General features: G+C 47.3%; 1 protein-coding gene across 1 annotated transcript in view; it reads right to left on the reverse strand.

Annotated features, from left to right (window-relative positions):
* The window catches only part of LOC139264468 (aryl hydrocarbon receptor-like), a 302,097-nt gene that overhangs the window by 33,296 nt on the left and 245,875 nt on the right, over positions 1-22,926 (reverse strand). Inside the window, exon 6 of the mRNA XM_070881001.1 lies at positions 9,573-9,703. Within this exon, the coding sequence (XP_070737102.1) occupies positions 9,573-9,703 (131 nt within the window). The remainder of the gene's footprint in view (positions 1-9,572; positions 9,704-22,926) is intronic.

Consider the following 22,926-nt stretch of genomic DNA (forward strand, 5'->3'; position numbering starts at 1 on the left):
ACTCCACCCGAAACTTGGGCCCAAAATCCCTGTATCATCAGTATTCTTCTGCATGTTCTGTACATTTCTAATTCTCAGTTTTGGTATTCCACAATAACAACTTACATAGATCCATTAATATAGAAATACAATCCATGGCGCATCACCGAAAAAAAATGAACACTGAGGCAAAGAAGCTATTCGAAATGACCAAAAGCATGGTCAAACAGATGGGCTTTAAAGGAGGAGAGGCTTACAGAGAGAATTCTATGAAGTGGGACCTACATGGCTGAAGGTACAGCTGCCAACGGTGGGCTGGTAGGCTCAAGTGGGAGGGAATGCATTAGGCCAGAGTTAGCGAAGTTCAGGGTGAAGGGTTTTATCGAGCTGAAGGAGGTTACAGGGATACTGTGGAGTAAGGAGGTTTTTATATATGAGGCATTGGGGTACTAGAAGCCAGTGTAGTCTGTGGGAACGGGTGGTGGATGAGCGGGTAGCAGAGTTTTGCATAAGCTGAACGATATGGAGAGAGGGAGAATGGGAGGCTGACCAGGAGAGCATTGAAATAGTCGAGTCTGAAAGTGACAAAGGCATGGATAAGAGTTTCCAAGGTAGATGGGTCGAGGCAGGGGTGAAGACAGCTTGAGCGAAGTAATGAAGGTAGACGTAGTCAGTCTTTGTGATGGAAATAATATGGGTTTGAAAGCTCAGCTCGCTGTCAAATAGGACACAGATTGCAAACAGTCTGGTTCAGTCTGAGACACCGGTTGGAGAGGGAGATGGAGTCTGTGGCAAGAATATGGAGCTTGTAGTGGTGGCTGAGAATATTGCATTTCATCCATGATTGTATGTCGGACAAGCAGTTTGGCAGTACAGAAGCAGTGGAGTGGTCGAGAGAGAGGTGATGGAAAGGTAGAGGTTAGTGAAATCACCGTACATGCAGAAGCTGACCTCATGTCAGTGGATGGGGCACCATGTATATGAGGAGGACCAGGACACCAAGGATAGATCCTTGGGGGACTCCGGAGACAATAATGTGATGAGAAGACATTGGTAGAGATGCTCTGGTTACAATCAGATAGGTAAGAGTGGAACCGAGTGAGGGCAGTCCCACCACAGGACAACAGAAGGCACAGAAGGAGAAATCAAGAGATGGGGAATAGTGCAGGAAAGTGGAGTTGAGGTCATAGAGCAGCCATGATCTTATTGAATGCGGAGTAGGCTCGAGGGGCCGTATGACCTACTCTTGCTCCTAATTCTTATGTTATTTGTGGTTGGTGTGGTCGATTGCATTTAAGGTTGCAGAGTGGTTGAAGGGAATAAGGAAAGAGAATTCACAATGGTCACGGTGAATGTCATTTGTGGTTATGCTACATGCAGAAATACAGTTTCATGTATTTTAAGAAACAAAGTGTATATTTTGATAACTTCAAGAAAGATTCATGTATTCAAAACATTGACTTTGAAAGGGTAATTTTATGTGATTTCGCTCCCTGCAGGCACGGTTCTGTGTATGAAGCATGATCTTGTAAAATTAACCCTCAGGTGTCAAAATATTAGTGAAATTGCTCTAATCGGGAAGAAGTGGATTAAACAAATGAATGATACTTGTTTGAATGAACAATGATACTTAGAAAACAGATGCTGTTTATATTCAGAGTTATTCAAAATTACAGGTTTCACATGGATTTTAACTTGATGAATCAGACAATGGGCCATAATTTCCTGTAGGAGTGACTCTTATTATGGCTGTTAGTTAGACTTGCCCTTGTACATTTAGGTTTTTAAAATTTTTTGCAAGCAAGTTTCTGAAAGTGCGAGCTGATAATGTCGCAGCGAGGGAAACCGGGCATTTGGGACCTGGGTGAACAGGGCAAGCAACTGTATCTCCATAACCAATCAGATTGAAGGGTTGTGAAATTAACAGCGCAAGGACTGAGAAGGGAGCCAAAATTAGAGTGGGCGAATTCAATGTCAAATCAGGTACAGAAAAAGAAATAGAGAGGGAAAGAAAGATTAAATTGAGAGCAAGAGAGAGAGAAAAGAGTCAAAGAAAAAGTAACAAAAAAGTTATCATTTTAAAGGAATGAGATTCCAAACTAATAATAATTCATTTTCAGTGCCAGAGAAGTTGACTGGCAGTAATTAACACTCATCACATGGATAAAAGGATATTTAGACTTAATGGACAAGACTTTCTGTGGCATATTTAGTTAGGATCTACCATGCAAATACAGCAACTTCATGTCATTCAATGCAATTTAATGGTGAGCGAGACAATAAGTTGCTGCTTGAAGCGAACAGCGGAGTGGCGCAGCTTGGACAGCAACCTTTTGATTTCTGCATTTAGCCACACGTCTCCCCCTCGCCTAAAATTACTGTTGTATTTGTGCATAAATAACGGTGATTAGCACTCACCATTATTTTGATAGCAAATTATGGGCCATTGAATCCTTCCAAAGATTCAGAAGTATTTACAGACACTGTAAACAACTTATCACATAATTTATGCTAGCATCTTCATTCAGAAAAGAATACTATGTTCTTAGATCTGGTCCTGTGTAATGAGACAGGATTAATAAACAATCGCCTAGTAAAGGATCCCCTTGGAATGAATGATCATAGCATAATTGAATTTGAAATTCAGATGGTGGGTGAGAAAGTTGGATCTCTAACCAGCGTACTAAGCTTAAATAAAGGAGACTATGAAGGTATGAGGGCTGAGTTGACTAAAGTGGACTGGAAAAATAGATTAAAGTGTAGGACGGTTGATGAACAGTGGTGTACATTTAAGGAGATATTTCACAACTCTCAAGAAATATATATTCCAGTGAGGAGGAAAGGGTGTAAGAGAAAAGAGAGCCATCCGTGGCTAACTAAAGAAATAAAGGATGGTATCCAATTAAAAACAAGGGCATACAAAGTGGCCAAAACTAGTGGGAGGACAGAAGACTGGGAAGCTTTTAAAAGTCAGCAAAGAATGACTCAACAAATGATTAAGAAAGGGAAGATAGACTATGGAAGTAAACTAGCACAAAATATAACAACAGATAGTAAGAGTTTCTATAGGTATATAAAAAGGAAAAGAGTGGCTAATGTAAATGTTGGTCCCTTAGAGGACGAGACCGGGGAATTAGTAATGGGGAACATGGAGATGGCAGAAATTCTGAACCAATATTTTGTATCAGTCTTTACGGTAGAGGACACTAAAAATATCCCAACAGTAGATAGTCAAGGGGCTATGGGGAGGGAAGAACTTAACACATTCACAATCACTATGGAGGTGGTACTCAGTAAGATAATGGGACTAAAGGCAGATAAATCCCCTGGACCTGATGGCTTGCTTCCTAGGGTCTTAAGAGAAGTAGCGGCAGAGATTGTGGATGCATTGGTTGTAATTTACCAAAATTCCCTGGATTCTGGGGAGGCCCCAGCAAATTGGAAAACTGCAAATGTAACGTCCCTATTTAAAAAAGGAGGCAGACAAAAAGCAGGAAACTATGGACCAGTTAGCCTAACATCTGTGGTTGGGAAAATATTGGAGTCCATTATTAAAGAAACAGTAGCAGGACATTTGGAAAAGCAAAATTCGGTCAGGCAGAGTCAGCATGGATTTATGAAGGGGAAGTCATATTTGACAAATTTGCTGGAGTTCTTTGATACAGGGGAACCAGTGGATGTGATGTATTTGGACTTCCAGAAGGCATTTGGCAAGGTGCCACTTAAAAGGTTACTGCACAAGATAAAAGTTCACGGAGTTGGGGATAATATATTAGCATGGATAGAGGATTGGCTAACTAACAGAAAATAGAGAGTCAGGATAAATGGTTCATTCTCTGGTTGGCAACCAGTAACTAGTGGGTGCCGCAGGGATCAGTGCTGGGACCCCAACTATTTACAATGACTTGGAAGAAAGGACTGAGTGTAACGTAGCCAAGTTTGCTGATGATACAAAGATGGGAGGAAAAGCAATGTGTGAGGGGGACACAAAAAATCTGCGAAAGGGCATAGACAGGCTGAGTGAGTGGCCAAAAATTTGGCAGATGGAGTATAATGTTGGAAAGTGTGAGGTCATGCACTTTGGCAGAAAAAAATCAGAGCATGTTATTATTTAAATGGAGAAAGATTGCAAAGTGCCACAGTACAGCGGGACCTTGGGGTACTTGTGAATGAAACACAAAAGGATAGTTTGCAGGTACAGCAAGTGATCAGGAAGGCCAATGGAATCTTGGCCTTTATTGCAAAGAGGATGGAGTATAAAAGCAGGCAAGTCTTGCTACAGCTGTATAAGGTATTGGTGAGGCCACACCTGGAATACTGCGTGCTGTTTTGGTTTCCATATTTACGAAATGATATACTTGCTTTGGAGGCAGTTCAGAGAAGGTTCACTAGGTTGATTCCGGAGATGAGGGGGTTGACTTATGAGGAAAGGTTGAGTAGGCTGGGCCTCTACTCATTGGAATTCAAAAGAATGAGAGGTGATGTTATCGAAATGTATAAGATTATGAGGGGGCTTGAAAAGGTGGATGCAGAGAGGATGTTTCCACTGATGGGGGAGACTAGAACTAGAGGGCATGATCTTAGAATAAGGGGCCGCCCATTTAAAACTGAGATGAGGAGAAATTTCTTCTCCGATGGTTGTAAATCTGTGAAATTCGCTGCCTCAGAGAACTGTGGAAGCTGGGACATTGAATAAATTTACACAGAAATAGACAGTTTCTTAAACAATAAGGGGATAAGGGGTTATGGGGTGCAGGCAGGGAAGTGGAGCAGAGTCCATGATCAGATCAGCCATGATCGTATTGAATGGTGGAGCAGGCTCGAGGGCCCGTATGGTCTACTCCTGTTCCTATTTCTTATGTTCTTATGTTCAAGTCACATATGTCCTCATCAATTTATCAACTCAGCCTCAGAATAAAGATTCTTCTGCAATGAAACATTCAAACACAAAATTCAAAATGCTTTGTACTGTTAATTTCCATGAATTTTACCATACGATCAACTGCAAAGAACCATGCGTGTTTGGAACATAACTGTCTATGAGTTACCGGAGCACCTATCAACATTGTATCAAAATTAAGTCCTACTGCAAGTGATGAGCAATGGCAAACATTTAAGGAGATATTTCATAACTCTCAGCAAAGATATATTTCAGTGAGAAAGAAAACATAGAAACATAGAAAATAGGTGCAGGAGCAGGCCATTCAGACCTTCTAGCCTGCACCGCCATTCAATGAGTTCATGGCTGAACATGAAACTTCAGTACCCCCTTCCTACTTTCACGCCATACCCCTTGATCCCCCGAGTAGTAAGGACTTCATCTCACTCTCTTTTGAATATATTTAGTGAATTGGCCTCAACTACTTCCTGTGGTAGAGAATTCCACAGGTTCACCACTCTCTGGGTGAAGAAGTTTCTCCTTATCTCGGTCCTAAATGGCTTACCCCTTATCCTTAGACTGTGACCCCTGGTTCTGGACTTCTCCAACATTGGGAACATTCTTCCTGCATCCAACCTGTCCAAACCCGTCAGAATTTTAAACGTTTCTATGAGGTCCCCTCTCACTCTTCTGAGCTCCAGTGAATACAAGCCCAGTTGATCCAGTCTTTCTTGATAGGTCAGTCCCACCATCCCAGGAATCAGACTGGTGAATCTTCGCAGCACTCCCTCAATAGCAAGAATGTCCTTCCTCAAGTTAGGAGACCAAAACTGTACACAATACTCCAGGTGTGGCCTCACCAAGGCCCTGTACAACTGTAGCAATACCTCCCTGCCCCTGTACTCAAATCCCCTCGCTATGAAGGCCAACATGCCATTTGCTTTCTTAACCGCCTGCTGTACCTGCATGCCAACCTTCAATGACTGATGTACCATGACACCCAGGTCTCGTTGCACCTTCCCTTTTCCTAATCTGTCACCATTCAGATAATAGTCTGTCTCTCTGTTTTTACCACCAAAGTGGATAACCTCACATTTATCCACATTATACTTCATCTGCCACGCATTTGCCCACTCACCTAACCTATCCAAGTCACTCTGTAGCCTCATAGCATCCTCCTCGCAGCTCACACTGCCACCCAACTTAGTGTCATCCGCAAATTTGGAGATACTACATTTAATCCCCTCGTCTAAATCATTAATGTACAATGTAAACAGCTGGGGCCCCAGCACAGAACCCTGCGGTACCCCACTAGTCACTGCCTGCCATTCCGAAAAGTACTCATTTACTCCTACTCTTTGCTTCCTGTCTGACAACCAGTTCTCAATCCACGTCAGCACACTACCCCCAATCCCATGTGCTTTAACTTTGCACATTAATCTCCTGTGTGGGACCTTGTCGAAAACCTTCTGAAAGTCCAAATATACCACATCAACTGGTACTCCTTTGTCCACTTTATTGGAAACATCCTCAAAAAATTCCAGAAGATTTGTCAAGCATGATCTCCCTTTCACAAATCCATGCTGACTTGGACCTATCATGTCACCATTTTCCAAATGCGCTGCTATGACATCCTTAATAATTGATTCCATCATTTTACCCACTACTGAGGTCAGGCTGACCGGTCTATAATTCCCTGCTTTCTCTCTCCCTCCTTTTTTAAAAAGTGGGGTTACATTGGCTACCCTCCACTCGATAGGAACTGATCCAGAATCAATGGAATGTTGGAAAATGACTGTCAATGCATCCGCTATTTCCAAGGCCACCTCCTTAAGTACTCTGGGATGCAGTCCATCAGGCCCTGGGGATTTATCGGCCTTCAATCCCATCAATTTCCCCAACACAATTTCCCGACTAATAAAGATTTCCCTCAGTTCCTCCTCCTTACTAGACCCTCTGACCACTTTTATATCCGGAAGGTTGTTTGTGTCCTCCTTAGTGAATACTGAACCAAAGTACTTGTTCAATTGGTCTGCCATTTCTTTGTTCCCCGTTATGACTTCCCCTGATTCTGACTGCAGGGGACTTACGTTTGTCTTTACTAACCTTTTTCTCTTTACATACCTATAGAAACTTTTGCAATCCGCCTTAATGTTCCCTGCAAGCTTCTTCTCGTACTCCATTTTCCCTGCCCTAATCAAACCCTTTGTCCTCCTCTGCTGAGTTCTAAATTTCTCCCAGTCCCCAGGTTCGCTGCTATTTCTGGCCAATTTGTATGCCATTTCCTTGGCTTTAATACTATCCCTGATTTCCCTTGATAGCCACGGTTGAGCCACGTTCCCTTTTTTATTTTTACGCCAGACAGGAATGTACAATTGTTGTAATTCATCCATGCGGTCTCTAAATGTCTGCCATTGCCCATCCACAGTCAACCCCTTAAGTATCATTAGCCAATCTATATTAGCCAATTCATGCCTCATAACTTCAAAGTTACCCCTCTAAGTTCTGGACCATGGTCTCTGAATTAACTGTTTCAATCTCCATCCTAAAGGCTCTAAGAGAAGGATGAACCATCCATGGCTAACTGATAAAGTAAAGGATGGTATCAAATTGAAAACAAAGGGATACAATGTTATGAAGAATAGTGGAATAGGACATTTTTAGAAACCAGCAAAGGATGACTAAAAATATGAGAGAAGATAGTTTGAGAGTAAACTAGCAAGAAATATAAAAACAGACTGTCAGAGCTTCTACAGGTATATAAAAAGGAAGCGAGTAGCTAAAGTAAACATCGGTCCCTTAGAGGATGAGACTGGGGAATTAATAATGGGAAACAGGGAAATGGCAGAGACTTTGAACAAATATTTTGTATCAGTCTTCACAGTAGAAGACACTAAAAGGATCCCAATAATTGATAATCAAGGGGCTAGTGGGAGGGGGGAACTTAAAACAATCACTATCACCAGAGGAAAAAGTACTCGGCAAACTAATGGGACTAAAGGTGGACGTTCCCTGGACCTGATGGCCTGCATCCTAGGATCTTAAAAGAAGTGGCTGCAGAGATAGTGGATGCACTGGTTGTAATCTACCAAAATTCCCTGGATTTTGGAGAGGTCCCAGCTGATTGGAAAACCGCAAATGTAACACCACTATTTAAGGAGGGAGATAGAAAGCAGGAAACTATAGACCAGTTAGCCTAACATTTGTCATTGGGAAAATTCTGGAGTCAATTATTAAGGAAGTAGTAGCAGGACATGTAGAAAATCATAATACAGTCAAGCAGAGTCAGCATGGTTTTATGAAAGGGAAATCATGTTTGACAAATTTGTTTGAGTTCTTTGAGGATGTAACAAGCAGGGTGGATATAGAGGAAACCAGTCGATGTTGTGTATTTGGATTTCCAGAAGGCATTCGATAAGATGTCACATAAAAAATTACTGCACTAGATAAGAGCTCACGGGGTTGGGGGTAATATATTAGCATGGATAGAGGATTGACTAACTAACAGAAAGTCGGGATAAATGGGTCAATTTCAGGTTGACAAACTGCAACTACTAGGGTGCCGCAGGGATCAGTGCTGGGGCCTCAACTATTTACAATCTTATATCAATGACATGGGTGAAGGGACCAAGGTTAATGTAGCCAAGTTTACTGATAATACAAAGAAAGGTGGGAAAGAAAGTTATGTGGAGGACACAAATAATCTGCAAAGGGATATGAATAGGCTAAGTAAGTGGGCAAAAATTTGGCAGATGGAGTATCATGTGGAAAAATGTGAGGTTATCCACTTTGGTAGGAAAAATAAAAAAGCAAATTATTATTTAAATGGGGAGAGATTACAAAATGCTGAGTTACAGAGGGATTTGGGGGTCCTTGTATATGAAACACAGAAAGTTAGCATGCAGGTACAGCAAGTAATTAGGAAGGCAAATGGAATGTTGGCCTTTATTGCAAGGGGGATGGAGTATAAAAGTTGGGAAGTCCTGCTACAACTGTACAGAGCTTTGGTGAGACCACACCTGGAGTACTGCGTATAGCTTTGGTCTCCATATTTAAGGAGATATATACTTGCATTGGAGGCAGTTCAGAGAAGGTTCATGGGGTTGATTCCTGAAATGAAGCGGTTATGAAGAAAGTTTGAGTAGGTTGGACCTACACTTATTGGAGTTTAGAAGAATGAGAGGTGGTCTTATTGAAACATATAAGATTATGAGGGGGCTTGACAGGGTAGATGCAGAGAGGATGTTTCCTTTGTGGGGGAATCTAGAACTAGGGTGCATTGTTTAAGAATAAGGGGTCGCCCATTTACAACGGAAATTTGGAGGAATTTTTTCTCTGAGATGGTCATGAATCTTTGGAATTCTCTATCCCAGAGAGCGGAGGAGGCTGGGTTATTGAATCTATTTAAGGTGGAGATAGACAGATTTTTGAATGATAAGGGAGTCAAGGGTTATGGGGAGCAGGCAGGGAAGTGGAATTGAGACCATGATCAGATCAGCCACGATCCTATTGAATGGCAGAGCAGGTTCGAGCAGCCAAATGGCCTATTCCTCCTCCTATTACTTATGTTCTTATTTACCACTTGGGCATTGGAATTATAATCGACACAGCACATAATTACTAAGTGGGCTCGGTTTAAATACATTTCATTATTAAAAAATTTCATATGAAAGCTGTACAGTAAAGAAAAACACAAGGTCAAATATAACTTTACCAGAAATCCAGAGGAATTATCTAGGAGACATCTTAACCGGCATACAAAGTTCCTTTCCAAAAATGGTGAATTTTGTGGAGGAAGCGTATCAGGACTGTAATGAGTGATTGGTAACAGAAGGTCATTTTCACCTGAATGAAAGATAATGTTAAATGAAACAATGATTTAGATTATTAAAAAAATGCAGTTCATTTCACATAGTATAGAAATGTTAAGGGAAATTTTGTATATGTAAATAATATTGTGACCATCCAAGGTCATCAGTGCATCATTTTTTCCAGTGATTAAATATTGTTTAATCACATTGTGAATTCCCAGAGGTTGCATGACAATCATCCATCAGCAGCAAAAGTACAAAGAAACATAACACCAGAACAAACATAGCCTCCCTCACTTTCACAGCATATATTATAAAAATAATGGACATGTTGGAATGATAAGGAGGATGCAATTTCATCTTCAGGGTTCTGATGACGGCAAAAACCATATTATATTACTGACTTGATCACCCCCAAGTATCTGTTATTCTGCTATCTTAGTTACCTCCTTCACAGAGTAGCTAATGGTTTGATTACAGATTATGGACAATGCTTTCAAGAAAACAGAGACTAACAGTTAAAAATAGAAATTCTCTGCAAACAAGTTACAGCATGGAGCAGAATTAATGCCATATGTTGAGCTGAAAGCTTGATGACAACATAGCAAAAGAATGCACCAATAGTACTTTGACATACAGTGAAGTTATTGCACAGAAAGATTTCTGCAAACTTGAAAAGCAAAATTATTACAAAAGCAAAATATTGCAGATGGTGGAAATCTGAAATAAAAACAGAAAATGCTGAAAATACTCAGGTCAGGTAGCATCTGTGGAGAAAGAAACAGAGTTAATGTTTGAGGTCAATGACCTTTCATCAGAACTGGAACAGATTTTAAGCAAGTGCAGGGGCAGGGAAAGGTGGGTGGAGATAAAAGAACAAAAGGGAAGGGGTGGAAGACAGGAGTGATTAAATGACAAAAGGTACGATTATACAAAGCAAAAGGAGTTGGTAATGGGACAAGTAGTTACAAAAGATGCGTCTAGAAGGTGTAAATGGGTATAACAGAATCATCAGCTGCCATCTGAAAAAAATAGGGTCAGATGTTATGGTCTGCAAATTCAATCCGAGCATGTAAAATCATACTACGTAGAAATATGAATTACATATTTGTACATTGAACCTTAAGTACTTTCAATATACGACTCTTATGAAAATATGCATTCCAGACGGAAATGGGCGTAAAGCAATTATGTAATGTGTGGTAGTTCCTCTGATGAACTTGTTTTTTATAACTTTATTTAAAAGGTCCAAGGTTCAGGGAAGGTTGATGTTTGTAAAAGAACAGATGATTAACTTAATAGAGGGAGAGGAAACATTAATTTTTTTGGCCTAATGAACACAATAAAGAGTACTTTGAAAGCCAGGAACTCCTTGGTAAAGATTCTTGGACTGACCCGAGCATTGAATTCAAGTAAGATCTGCATAGATTAGAAAGCAGCTTTAATGCCAGAAAACCCAGGATCCTCTTCCTCCCTATCTAGTTTCATAACAATTAAAGATACTCAGTTTTACAAAGAATATTGGGAATATTGAAGTCCCATGTGTGTTGATCAAAGTAGATGTAAACAAAGTAAAAAGTAAAATTCTGAAGATGCTGGAAACTAAACAAAAACAGAAAATGTTAAAAACACGCAGAAAATGAATCAGCATTTGTGGAGAGAACAGTTTTGGGTGCAAACTCTTTGGACTGCAAGAGGCAAACAGGTACATTAACACAGTCTGAAAAGAGGAGGTAGGAGAATATGTAAAAAATTAAACAAGGAATTATGAGCAGAAAATTGCAACAAATTCCACTCTACTAGCATGTCTGTGCATAGATTACATATACAGAGAAAAAAGAATCAGATATTACATATATACCACTCAACATTTCCATTTATATTCTCCCTCCTCTCCCTTTTTGGATTATATCAATATGCGCAAATGACTATTTTCATACGACCTAACATGTTGAGTTTCCAACGTTTTCGGTTTCTGTTTCTAAGTAAAAACTGTTGTATTGACGGTGCAAATTTGGCTGGCACTTTTATTTCTGCTGCTCAAGGCATGCATAGCTATACTGTGCTTCAACTTTTCTTTCAGATGGCAAATTAGTCTATCTTTAGATATAGGATGATAATATTTTAAAAAAAATTCAAACTGTTATCCCCAGTGTGCGCTTGTGTTATGACCAAAAGTCTGGGTCTAGGGTCAATACAGAAACAGAAGATGAGCACTCCAGATCAGCAGACTTTCTTCAAGCAGTGCAGTTTTGTAAAAAATGAGGCTCATCATCACTACACTAACATTTGAATTTTCTTTATGACAGTACACATAACTGGCTGTGTTTAGTGTACTGTGAAGTGGTTGTGCCCAAGTAATCTATTTGGCTCAACTATTGGATCAGCTTACAGTTTCTAAAGTGGTAGTGCATGATCTGCAGCTTACGATCTGTGCTTAATTTAGCCAGCAGCTGTTATGAAAAGGCACATTTATATGGGTAAGTTTACTCTGGAGTTAAGACAGAATTCAAACGGATTCCAAAATAAAAGTCGAAAAACACTCGACTCCAAGATAATATTAAGTGAACTCTTGGAAACTAAATTAAACTATTAATGAAATATCATAACATAAATAACATAACATTAAATATTCAATTTTTGAAGTCAGTAGTTCAGTGCATGTAGTTTACCTTGAATGGTTAACCCATTGAAGCCTTCCATCCTTGTGGAAATGCTGCACAACATACATCAAACCAGGAATCATCAGTCTGGTGAACCTTTGTTGCACTCCCTCTAAGGAAAGTATATCCTTCCTTAGGTAAGGAGACCAAAACTGTACATAGTACTCCAGGTGTGGTCTCACCAAGGGCCTATATAATTGTAGGAAGATATCTTTACTCTTATACTCCAGTCCCTTTGTAATAAAGGCTAACATACCATTTGCATTCCTAATTGCTTGCTCCAACTGCATGTTAACTTTCTATGATTCGTGTACAAAGACACCCAGGTCCTTCTGAACACCAACACTTCCCAGGTGGTTGCCATTTTAAAAATTCTGCTTTCCTATTTTTCCTACCGAAGTGAATAACTTCACATTTCTCCACATTATATTCCATCTGTCATGTTCTTGCCCACTCACTTAACCTGCCTATATCTCTTTGCAGGCTCTTTGGCCCAAATTTCCCCTAAAAAAAAAGAGTGGGTTTGGAGCGTGGGGCAGTTAAATTGTTAAAAATGGGATTCCTGACCTGATCCGGTCTCCAATCCAGCCAATCCGGTTTAAATGGAGGCGGGATGGGGGGGCATTAATTTAAATATTATAATGAGGTTGGAAGCCTCTTTTTTCAGCTTTTTTGAATTTAATTGCATGTGGACGGGTTTTACACAATTTATGAAACCCGGCAATTAAAGTGAGGTAGGGACTGCTGGATCCAGGAGGTAAGTAGCTTTATACATACCTCCTGGATCCAGGGTCCCTGCCGAACCCACCCCCTTCACTCGAAGACCCCACCACAAGGCCTCTGATCACCTCCCCAGGCCTCTGATCACCTCCCTAGGCCTCCGATCCCCAACCCATCAATGATGCCAAGACCGGCCCTAATCCTCTCTCCCCTCCTGCCGAACCCAGGCCTACTGCCCCCACCTCGCAGCCGGCAAACCACCGGCCCCGACCAATCCCTCACTCCCTCTCTGAAACTGCAGGCTTATCCACCCACAGCCAGCCAGCCTCTCAAACTGGCTGGCTGCGGGCAGGAAACCGAGGTCTCACACATGCAAATCAGGGCCCAATGTTAAAGTCGGCAGGACCTGCAGGAAACCTTCCGCCCCGGAGGCCTCCCACCCCCAACCTGCCTACCTACAGAAAATCTCCCAACTCTTGCTTACTTTCCCAACTAATTTTGTATCATCAGCAAATTTGGATATATTACATTCTGTTCCCTCATATAAGTCATTGATAAAGATTGTAAATAGCTGAGGTCCAAGCACCGATCCTTGCGGTATTCCACTAGTTACAGCCTGCCAACGCAAAAATGACCCATTATTCCTACTCTCTATTTTCTGTTTGTTAACCAATCCTCAATCCATGCTAGTACATGATTCCCAATCCCATGAGCTGTAATTTTGTGTAATAACCTCATGTGGCAACTTAGCAAATGGTTTTTGAAAATCCAAACACACTACATCCATTGGTATCTACTCTGCTAGTTACAATCTCTAAAAACTGTAATAGATTTGGTCAAACACTATTTCCCTTTCATAAATCTGTCTTGACTCTGCCCAGTCATATTATGATTTTCTAAGTGCCTTGTTACATATCCCTTTGAATAAATTCTAGCATTTCCCCTACTACTGATGCCAGGCTAGATGGTCCAGAGTTCTTGGTTTTCTCTTCCCCTCCTTCCTGAATAGCAGGGCAACGTTTGCTATCTTCCAATTAATGGGAACCGTTCTAGAATCAAGGGAATTCTGCAAGATCAAAACCATTGCAGCCACCATCTTTGTAGCTACCTCTTAAAACCCTAGGATGTAGGCCATCAGATCCAGGGGATTAGTCGACTCTTAGTCCCATTAATTTTTCCAGTACAATTTCCTTATTAATTGGACGAGTTTATTTGTAACACCTATAGCTCTGATTGGGTCCACTTGATCACAAGACCTGATTGCTGATTGGTCCCCTGGAGGATAAGACACACCCAGCAGTTTCTCTGGAATGTGCAATGAGAACCTCCCTGCCTACATAATTAATGACTTTTTGAAGTGTAATTCGAGCCATTCTGACTATCGACTCCAGATAGAACAGAGCTCACTTGGAACAGACAGAGCTCAGAGTCACGGCTCCTAAACAAGTTCCTACCCCCATACTCTACTGCGAAAGTGTCTGACCTTCTTTCCCCGCCACCCCTCCCAAGCTTCTGACAGTCTCCTCTCCTCCTCGCCCGACGTTCCCCCACCTACCGATGTCAGGCTATAAATCCGTGTTTTCTCTCTCCCTCCTTTTTTAAAAAGTGGGGTTACATTAGCTACCCTCCAATCCATAGGAACTGATCCAGAGTCTACAGAATGTTGGAAAATGACCACCAATGCGTTCACTATTTCTAGGGCCACTTCCTTAAGTACTCTGGGATGCAGACTATCAGGCCCAGGGAATTTATCAGCCATCAATCCCATCAATTTCCCTAACACAATTTCCTGACTATTAAGGATTTCTTTCAATTCCTCCTTCTCGCTAGACCCTCGGTCCCATAATATTTCCGGAAGGTTATTTGCGTCTTCCTTAGTGAAGACAGAACCAAAGTATTTGTTCAATTGGCCTGCCATTCCTTTGTTCCCCATTATAAATTCAGCGGATTCTGACAGCAAGGGTCTTCAGTAATCGTTTTCTCTTCACATATCTATAGAAGCTTTTGCAGTCAGCTTTTATGTTCCCTGCAAGGTTACTCTCATACTCTATTTTCCCCTTCCTAATTAAACCCTTTGTCCTCCTCTAAATTTCTCCGAGTCCTCAGGTTTGATGCTTTTTCTGGCCAATTTATATGCTTCTTCCTTGGATTTAACACTATCCTTAATTTCCCTTGTTAGCCACGGTTGAGCCACCTTCCCAGTTTTATTTTTACGCCAGACAGGGATGTGCAATTGTTGAAGTTCATCCATGTGATCTTTAAATTTCTGCCATTGCCTATCCACCGTCAACCCTTTAAGTATCATTCGCCAGTCTATCCTAGCCAATTCACGTCTCATATCATCAAAGTTACCGTTCTTTAAGTTCAGGACCCTAGTCTCTGAATTAACTGTGTCACCCTCCATCTTAATGAAGAATTCAACCATATTATGGTCACTCTTCCCCAAGGGGCGTCGCACAAGATTGCTAATTAATCCTCTCTCATTACACAAGACCCAGTCTAGGATGGCCTGCTCTCTAGTTGGTTCCTCTCCTCAACATATCGGTCTAGAAAACCATCCCTTATACGCTCCAGGAAATCCTCCTCCACTGTATTGCTACCAGTTTGGTTAGCCCAATCTATATGTAGATTAAAGTCACCCATGATAACTGCTGTGCCTTTATTGCACACATCCCTAATTTCCTGTTTGATGCCATCCCCAACCTCACCACACAGCTCCCACTAGCGTTTTCTGCCTTTTGGTGTTCCACAGCTCTACCCATACAGATTCCACATCATCCAAGCTAATATCCTTTCTTACGATTGCGTTAATCACCTCTTTAACCAACAACACTACCCCCACCTCCTTTTCCGTTCTGTCTATCCTTCTTGAATATTGAATACCCCTGGATGTTGAGTCCCCAGTCTTGGTCACCCTGGAGCCATGTCTCCGTAATCCCAATTGCATCATATCCGTTAACAGCTATCTGCGCAGTTAATTCATCCACCTTATTACGAATGCTCCTCGCATTGAGGCACAGAGCCTTCAGGTTTGTTTTTTTTAAACATTCTTTGTCCTTTTAGAATTATGTTGTAATGTGGCCCTTTTTGATTTTTGCCTTTGATTTCTCTGCCCTCCACCTTTCCTTATCTCCTTTCTACCTTTTGCTTCTGCCCCCATTTTACTTCCCTCTGTCTCCGTGCATAGATTCCCATCCCCCTGCCATATTAGTTTGAACCCTCCCCAACAGCACTAGCAAACACTCCCCCTCGGACATTGGTTCCGGTCCTGCCTAGGTGCAGATCGTCCGGTTTGTACTGGTCCCACCTCCCCCCGAACTGGTTTCAATGTCCCAGGAATTTGAATCCCTCCCTCTTGCACCATTCCTCAAGCCACATATTCATCTTAACTATCCTACTATTTCTAATTTGACTAGCAGTGGCACTGGTAGCAATCCTGAGATTAATACCTTGAGGTTCTACTTTTTAATTTAACTCCTCGCTCCCTAAATTCAGCTTGTAGGACCTCATCCCATTTTTTACCTATATCGTCGGTACCTATATGCACCATGACAACTGGCTGTTCACCCACCCCCTCCAAAATGCCCTGCAGCCACTCCGAGATATCCTTGACCCTTGCACCAGGAAAGCAACATACCATCCTGGAGTCTCGATTGCGGCCGCAGAAACGCCTATCTATTTCCCCTTACAATAGAATCCCGAGCACTATAGCTCTCCCACTATTTTTCTTGCCCTCCCGTGCAGCAGAGCCACCCTTGGTGCCATGAACTTGGCTGCTGCTGGCTTCTCCTGGGAGTCATCTCCCCCAACAGTACCTAAAATAGTATATCTGTTTTGGAGAGAAATGTCCGCAGGGGACCCCTGCACTACCTTCCTTCCACTGCTCTGTCTGATGGTCACCCATTTCCTATCTGCCTGAGTAACCTTTACCTGCAGTGTGACCAACTCACTAAATGTGCTATTCACGACATCCTCAGCATCGCGGATGCTCCAGAGGGAGTCCATGCGCAGCTCCAGTGCTGCAATGCTGTCTGTCAGGAGCTACAGCTGGACACACTTCCTGCACACATAGTAGTCAGGGACACTGGAAGCGTCTCTGACTTCCCACATAGCACAGGAGCAGCATGACATGGGTCTGGGTTCTCCCGCCTTGATTTAAGCCTTAAATTAACTTAATTTGGCAACAATGCCAAAGGTTACCTGCCGATAAGAAAAGAAAAAGAAAAAGATTAAATACTCACCAATCCACCAGCCAATCAATTACCCGCTTGGCTGTAATGTCACACTTCAATTTCTTTTCACTTCTTTGTTTTACCTTCGGCTTCTGCACCAGCTGGTCTCCCGAACTGCCGCCACTCCTACTCGCTGCCACCGTCCTTTAGCCTCCCGCGCCGCTCCTCTTGCGATGCTGCCTCCTGAACTGCCGCCACTCCCACTCGCTGCCACCGTCCTTTAGCCTCCCGCGCCGCTCCTCTTGCGATGCTGCCTCCTGAACTGCCGCCACTCCCACTCGCTGCCACCGTCCTTTAGCCTCCCGCGCCGCTCCTCTTGCAATGCTAGTTTGTAGATTTTTTTCTTCAATTTATACGCTGATCTGGGTCCTTTGGGATTGCAAGGCTGGTTATGTTCTGAATGATCTGCCGCACTGCTGTCCAAAATGGTTGGATAATTCAAACTCAGGAAGTCCTGGTAACTCTGAATCCAAAGTTCCAAAGCCTGCAAGAAAACAACCCGCTCCTAAAGATTTCTTTCTCTCTCTCTTCTCCCAGTCTCCCTCTCTCACTCTCCCCCCAGTCTTCCCCTCTCACTCTCTCTCCCCTCCCCCCGTCTCTCTCTTCTCACCCGCCCCCCCCCGTTTCTCTCCTCTCACTCTCCTCCTACCCCCCCCCATTTCTCTCTTCTCTCTCTCTCTCCCCCGCCCGTCTCTCTCCTCTCTCTTTCCCCCCTCCAGAAACACTCTCTCTCCCCCAGTCTGTCTCCCTCCCACCCCAGTCTCTGCAGACCCTACCCCCGTCCCGTCGCAGTCTCTCGTCCCTCCCCCCCGCAATCTCTCTCCCTCTCCCCCCCAGTCTCCCCTGTCATGTATGTACATGCTGTTTTTAGCCACCAGATGGTGTTATTGTTGGAGGCCACTGAGCAGCACGCACATGGTGCTGCTCAGGTATAAAAGGCCAGACATTTTGTGAGTCAGGCATTTTGGGACTAAATAAAGCACAGGCAAGGTTCTACCTTGCTTAGTTAAACAGTACTCAGTTTGAATCTTTATTGGATACATAACATCCCCCCGCACCGCCCCCCCCCCCCGTCTCACTTTCTCTCTTCCTGCGCTCCCCCCCGCAAAGACACACTCTCTCCATCCCCCCCTGCAGTCACTCTCTCTCCCCAACAGTCTCTCTCTATCTCCCTGTCTCCCAACAGTCTCTCTCTATCTCCCTGTCTCCCAACAGTCTCTCTCTATCTCCCTGTCTCCCAACAGTCTCTCTCTATCTCCCTGTCTCCCAACAGTCTCTCTCTATCTCCCTGTCTCCCAACAGTCTCTCTCTATCTCCCTGTCTCCCAACAGTCTCTCTCTATCTCCCTGTCTCCCAAAAGTCTCTCTCTATCTCCCTGTCTCCCAACAGTCTCTCTCTAGCTCCGTCTCCCCCCAAAAGTCTCTCTCCCTTTCCCTGTCTCCCCCCAACAGTCTCTCTCCCATCCCCACAGTCTCTCTCTCTCTCTCTCTTTCCACCACAGTCTCTCTCTCTCTCTCTCTCTTTTTCCCCCACAGTCTCTCTCTTTCCTTTCCCCCCCACCCCCCCAACGTCTCTCCCTCTCTCTTGCCCGGTTCCCCCTCCTCCAGTCTGTCTCTCCCTCCCCCACACTCTCTCTCTCTCTCTCTCTCTGTCTCTGTCTCCCCCCATCCAGTCTCTCTCTCTCCCTCCCTCCCAGTCTCCACACACTCTCTTACCCCATCACGCTCTCTCTTCTCCGCCCCGCCCCCCCATCTCTCTCTCTCTAGCTTTCCTCCACCCCGCCCCCTCCTTGTCTGTCTCTCTCCCTCCCTTTCCACCCCCCCCAGTCCCTCCCACACTCCCCCAGTTTCCCCCCCACGTCCATCCTTCTCTCACCCCTCCCCCGTCTCTCTCTCTTCCCCCTCCCCCGTCTCTCTCTCTCGTCTCTGTTTCCCTCCCTGCAAACCCTCCCCCCACCCGCAGTCCCTCTCCCTCCATCCCCTCTCCCGCAGTCCCTCTCCTTTCGAGTCTCTCTCTCCCTGTCTGCCCGCCCGCCATCTTGTTATGTATGTAACTATGTAATACATGCACCAGAGGGCGCGACTGTTGGAGGCCTAATGTCACCTGCACCCACGGGCAGGGCCAGTATAAAAGGTTGGCTGCCATGTTGCTTAGGCACTCTGGAGTTGTAATAAAGACTAAGGTCACACTAAGTTTAGCTCACAGTACTCGTGGAGTTCTTCTTTACACAACACGTCTCTCTCTCTCCCCCCCCCAGCCCCGCCTCCCCCAGACACTCCCTCCCTGCAGTCGCTCTCCCTTCCCCCCGCAGTCTCTCTCTCATTCTCCTCTCCAGTCTCTCTCTCTCACCTTCCCCCCCCCAGTCTCTCTCGCCCCCCGCCCCCCAGACACACTCCCTTTCTCTCCTTTCCCCCCACCGCCAGACACTCTCTCCCCTCCGCCCCCCAGTCTCTCTCTTTCTTGCCCCCGCCCCCCCCAGTCTCTTTTCTCTCCCCCTCCATGCTCTCTTCTCTCTCCCTGCCCCCCCAGTCTCTCTTCTCTCCCCCTCGCCCCACCCCCCCACTCTCCCTCTCACCCCCCTCACCCCACCCCCCACCCACCCACCTCTCCCCCTCACCCCACCCCCCACTCTCCCCCTCACCCCACCCCCCACCCCACCCAAACCTCCACTCTCCCCCTCACCCCACCCCCCACTCTCCCCCTCACCCCACCCCCCACTCTCCCCCTCACCCCACCCCCCACTCTTCCCCCCCCCACTCTCCCCACCCCCCCCCACTCTCCCCCTCACCCCACCCCCCACTTTCCCCCTCACCCCACCCCCCACTTTCCCCCTCACCCCACCCCCCACTTTCCCCCTTCCCCCACCCACCACCCCCCACCTTCCCCCACCCACCACCCCCCACCCACCACTCTCCCCACCCACCCCCCACCCACCACCCACCACTCTCCCCACCCCCCACCCACCACTCTCCCCACCCCCCACTCTCCCCACCCCCCACCCACCACTCTCCCCCTCACCCCACCCCCCACTCTCCCCACCCACCACTCTCCCCACCCCCCACCCCCCACTCTCCCCACCCACCACTCTCCCCACCCCCCACCCCCCACTCTCCCCCTCACCCCACCCCCCACTCTCCCCACTCCCCACCCACCACTCTCCCCACCCCCCACCCACCACTCTCCCCCTCACCCCACCCCCCACTCTCCCCCTCACCCCACCCCCCACTCTCCCCCTCACCCCACCCCCCACTCTCCCCCTCACCCCACCCCCCACTCTCCCCCTCACCCCACCCCCCACTCTCCCCCTCACCCCACCCCCCCTCACCCCACCCACCACTCTTCCCCCCCCACCCCACCCCACTCACCACTCTTCCCCCCCCACCCCACTCACCACTCTTCCCCCCCAACCCCACTCACCACTCTTCCCCCCCCAACCCCACTCACCACTCTTCCCCCCCCACCCCACTCACCACTCTTCCCCCCCCACCCCACCCACCACTCTTCCCACCCCACCCCACCCACCACACTCCACCCCACCCCACCCACCACACTCTCCCCCACCCCACCCACCACTCTTCCCCCCCCACCCCACCCACCACTCTTCCCCCCCCCACCCCACCCACCACTCTTCCCCCCCCACCCCACCCACCACACCCCCCCCCCACCCCACCCACCACACTCCCCCCCACCCCACCCACCACACTCCCCCCCCACCCCACCCACCACACTCCCCCCCCACCCCACCCACCACACTCCCCCCCCCACCCCACCCACCACACTCCCCCCCCCACCCCACCCACCACACTCCCCCCCCACCCCACCCACCACACTCCCCCCCCCACCCCACCCACCACACTCCCCCCCCCACCCCACCCACCACACTCCCCCCCCCACCCCACCCACCACACTCCCCCCCCCACCCCCACCCACCACACTCCCCCCCCCCACCCCACCCACCACACTCCCCCCCCCACCCCACCCACCACACTCCCCCCCCCACCCCACCCACCACACTCCCCCCCCCACCCCACCCACCACACTCACCCCCCACCCCACCCACCACACACCCCCCCCCACCCCACCCACCATTCTCCCCCCCCACCCCACCCACCACTCTCCCACCCACTCTCCTTTATACTGTCTCACCTTGGTCCTCAGCATCCCACCACTATCAGCACCAACACCAGCAGCACCAAGCACATCACCAACCTTCTCCGCAATCAACTGATACTGCAGAGGCCAGAGGGCATCAGCACCTGACTACATTGCTGCTCAGGAGGCCAGGGATGGTCTCACCATGGCCAGATTTACTTTACTTGATGCTGTGCACTCTGGTTGCCACATGATGTGCCAGCTTGGCACCACCCCACACCAACACCATAAAGCATCCCTATAATTCCCATTCCATTCCTTTCACCCTCATGACCATTGCGGGGGGGGGGGGGGGGGGGGGGAAGGGTACCATTATGTCTCACCATTCACTGTAGCTCACTAAGCCTTTCCAAAGATGCACACAAATCTGTCTCTTTTCTCTCCCCCTCCATGCTCTATTCTCTCTCCTTGCCCCCCCAGTCTCTCTTCTCTCCCCCTCACCCCACACCCCACTCTCCCCCTCACCCCACCCACCTCTCCCCCTCACCCCACCCCCCACCCACCTCTCCCACTCTCCCCCTCACCCCACCCACCTCTCCCCCTCACCCCACCCCCCACCCACCTCTCCCCCTCACCCCACCCCGCACCCACCTCTCCCCCTCACCCCACCCCCCACCCACCTCTCCCCCTCACCCCACCCCCCACCCACCACTCTCCCCCTCACCCCACCCCCCACCCACCACTCTCCCCCTCACCCCACCCCCCACTCTCCCCCTCACCCCACCCCACCCAACGCCCCACCCACCACTCTCCCCTCACCCCACCCCCCACTCTCCCCCTCACCCCACCCCCCACTCTTCCCCCCCCACTCTCCCCCCACTCTTCCCCCCCCACTCTCCCCCTCACCCCACCCCCCACTTTCCCCCTCACCCCACCCCCCACTCTCCCCCACCCACCACCCCACACCCTTCCCACCCCCCCCCACCACTCTCCCCACCCACCACTCTCCCCACCCACCACTCTACCCACCCCCCACTCTCCCCCTCACCCCAACCCCCCACTCTCCCCACCCACCACTCTCCCCCTCACCCCACCCACCACTCTCCCCCTCACCCCACCCACCACTCTCCCCCTCACCCCACCCCCCACTCTCCCCCTCACCCCACCCCCCACTCTCCCCCTCACCCCACCCCCCACTCACCCCACCCCCCACTCTCCCCCTCACCCCACCCCCCCCCCCACTCCACTCACCACTCTTGCCCCACACCCCACTCACCACTCTTCCCCCCCACCCCACCCACCACACTCCCCCCCACCACTCTTCCCCCCCCCACCCCACCCACCACACTCCCCCCCACCCACCACACTCCCCCCCACCACACTCCCCCCCACCCACCACACTCCCCCCCACCCCACCCCACCCACCACACTCCCCCCACCCCACCCCACCCACCACACTCCCCCCACCCCACCCCACCCACCACACTCCCCCCCACCCCACCCCACCCACCACACTCCCCCCCACCCCACCCCACCCACCACACTCCCCC

This window comes from Pristiophorus japonicus, chromosome 5 (genome assembly GCF_044704955.1).
Source record: "Pristiophorus japonicus isolate sPriJap1 chromosome 5, sPriJap1.hap1, whole genome shotgun sequence".
Taxonomy (NCBI): domain Eukaryota; kingdom Metazoa; phylum Chordata; class Chondrichthyes; family Pristiophoridae; genus Pristiophorus; species Pristiophorus japonicus.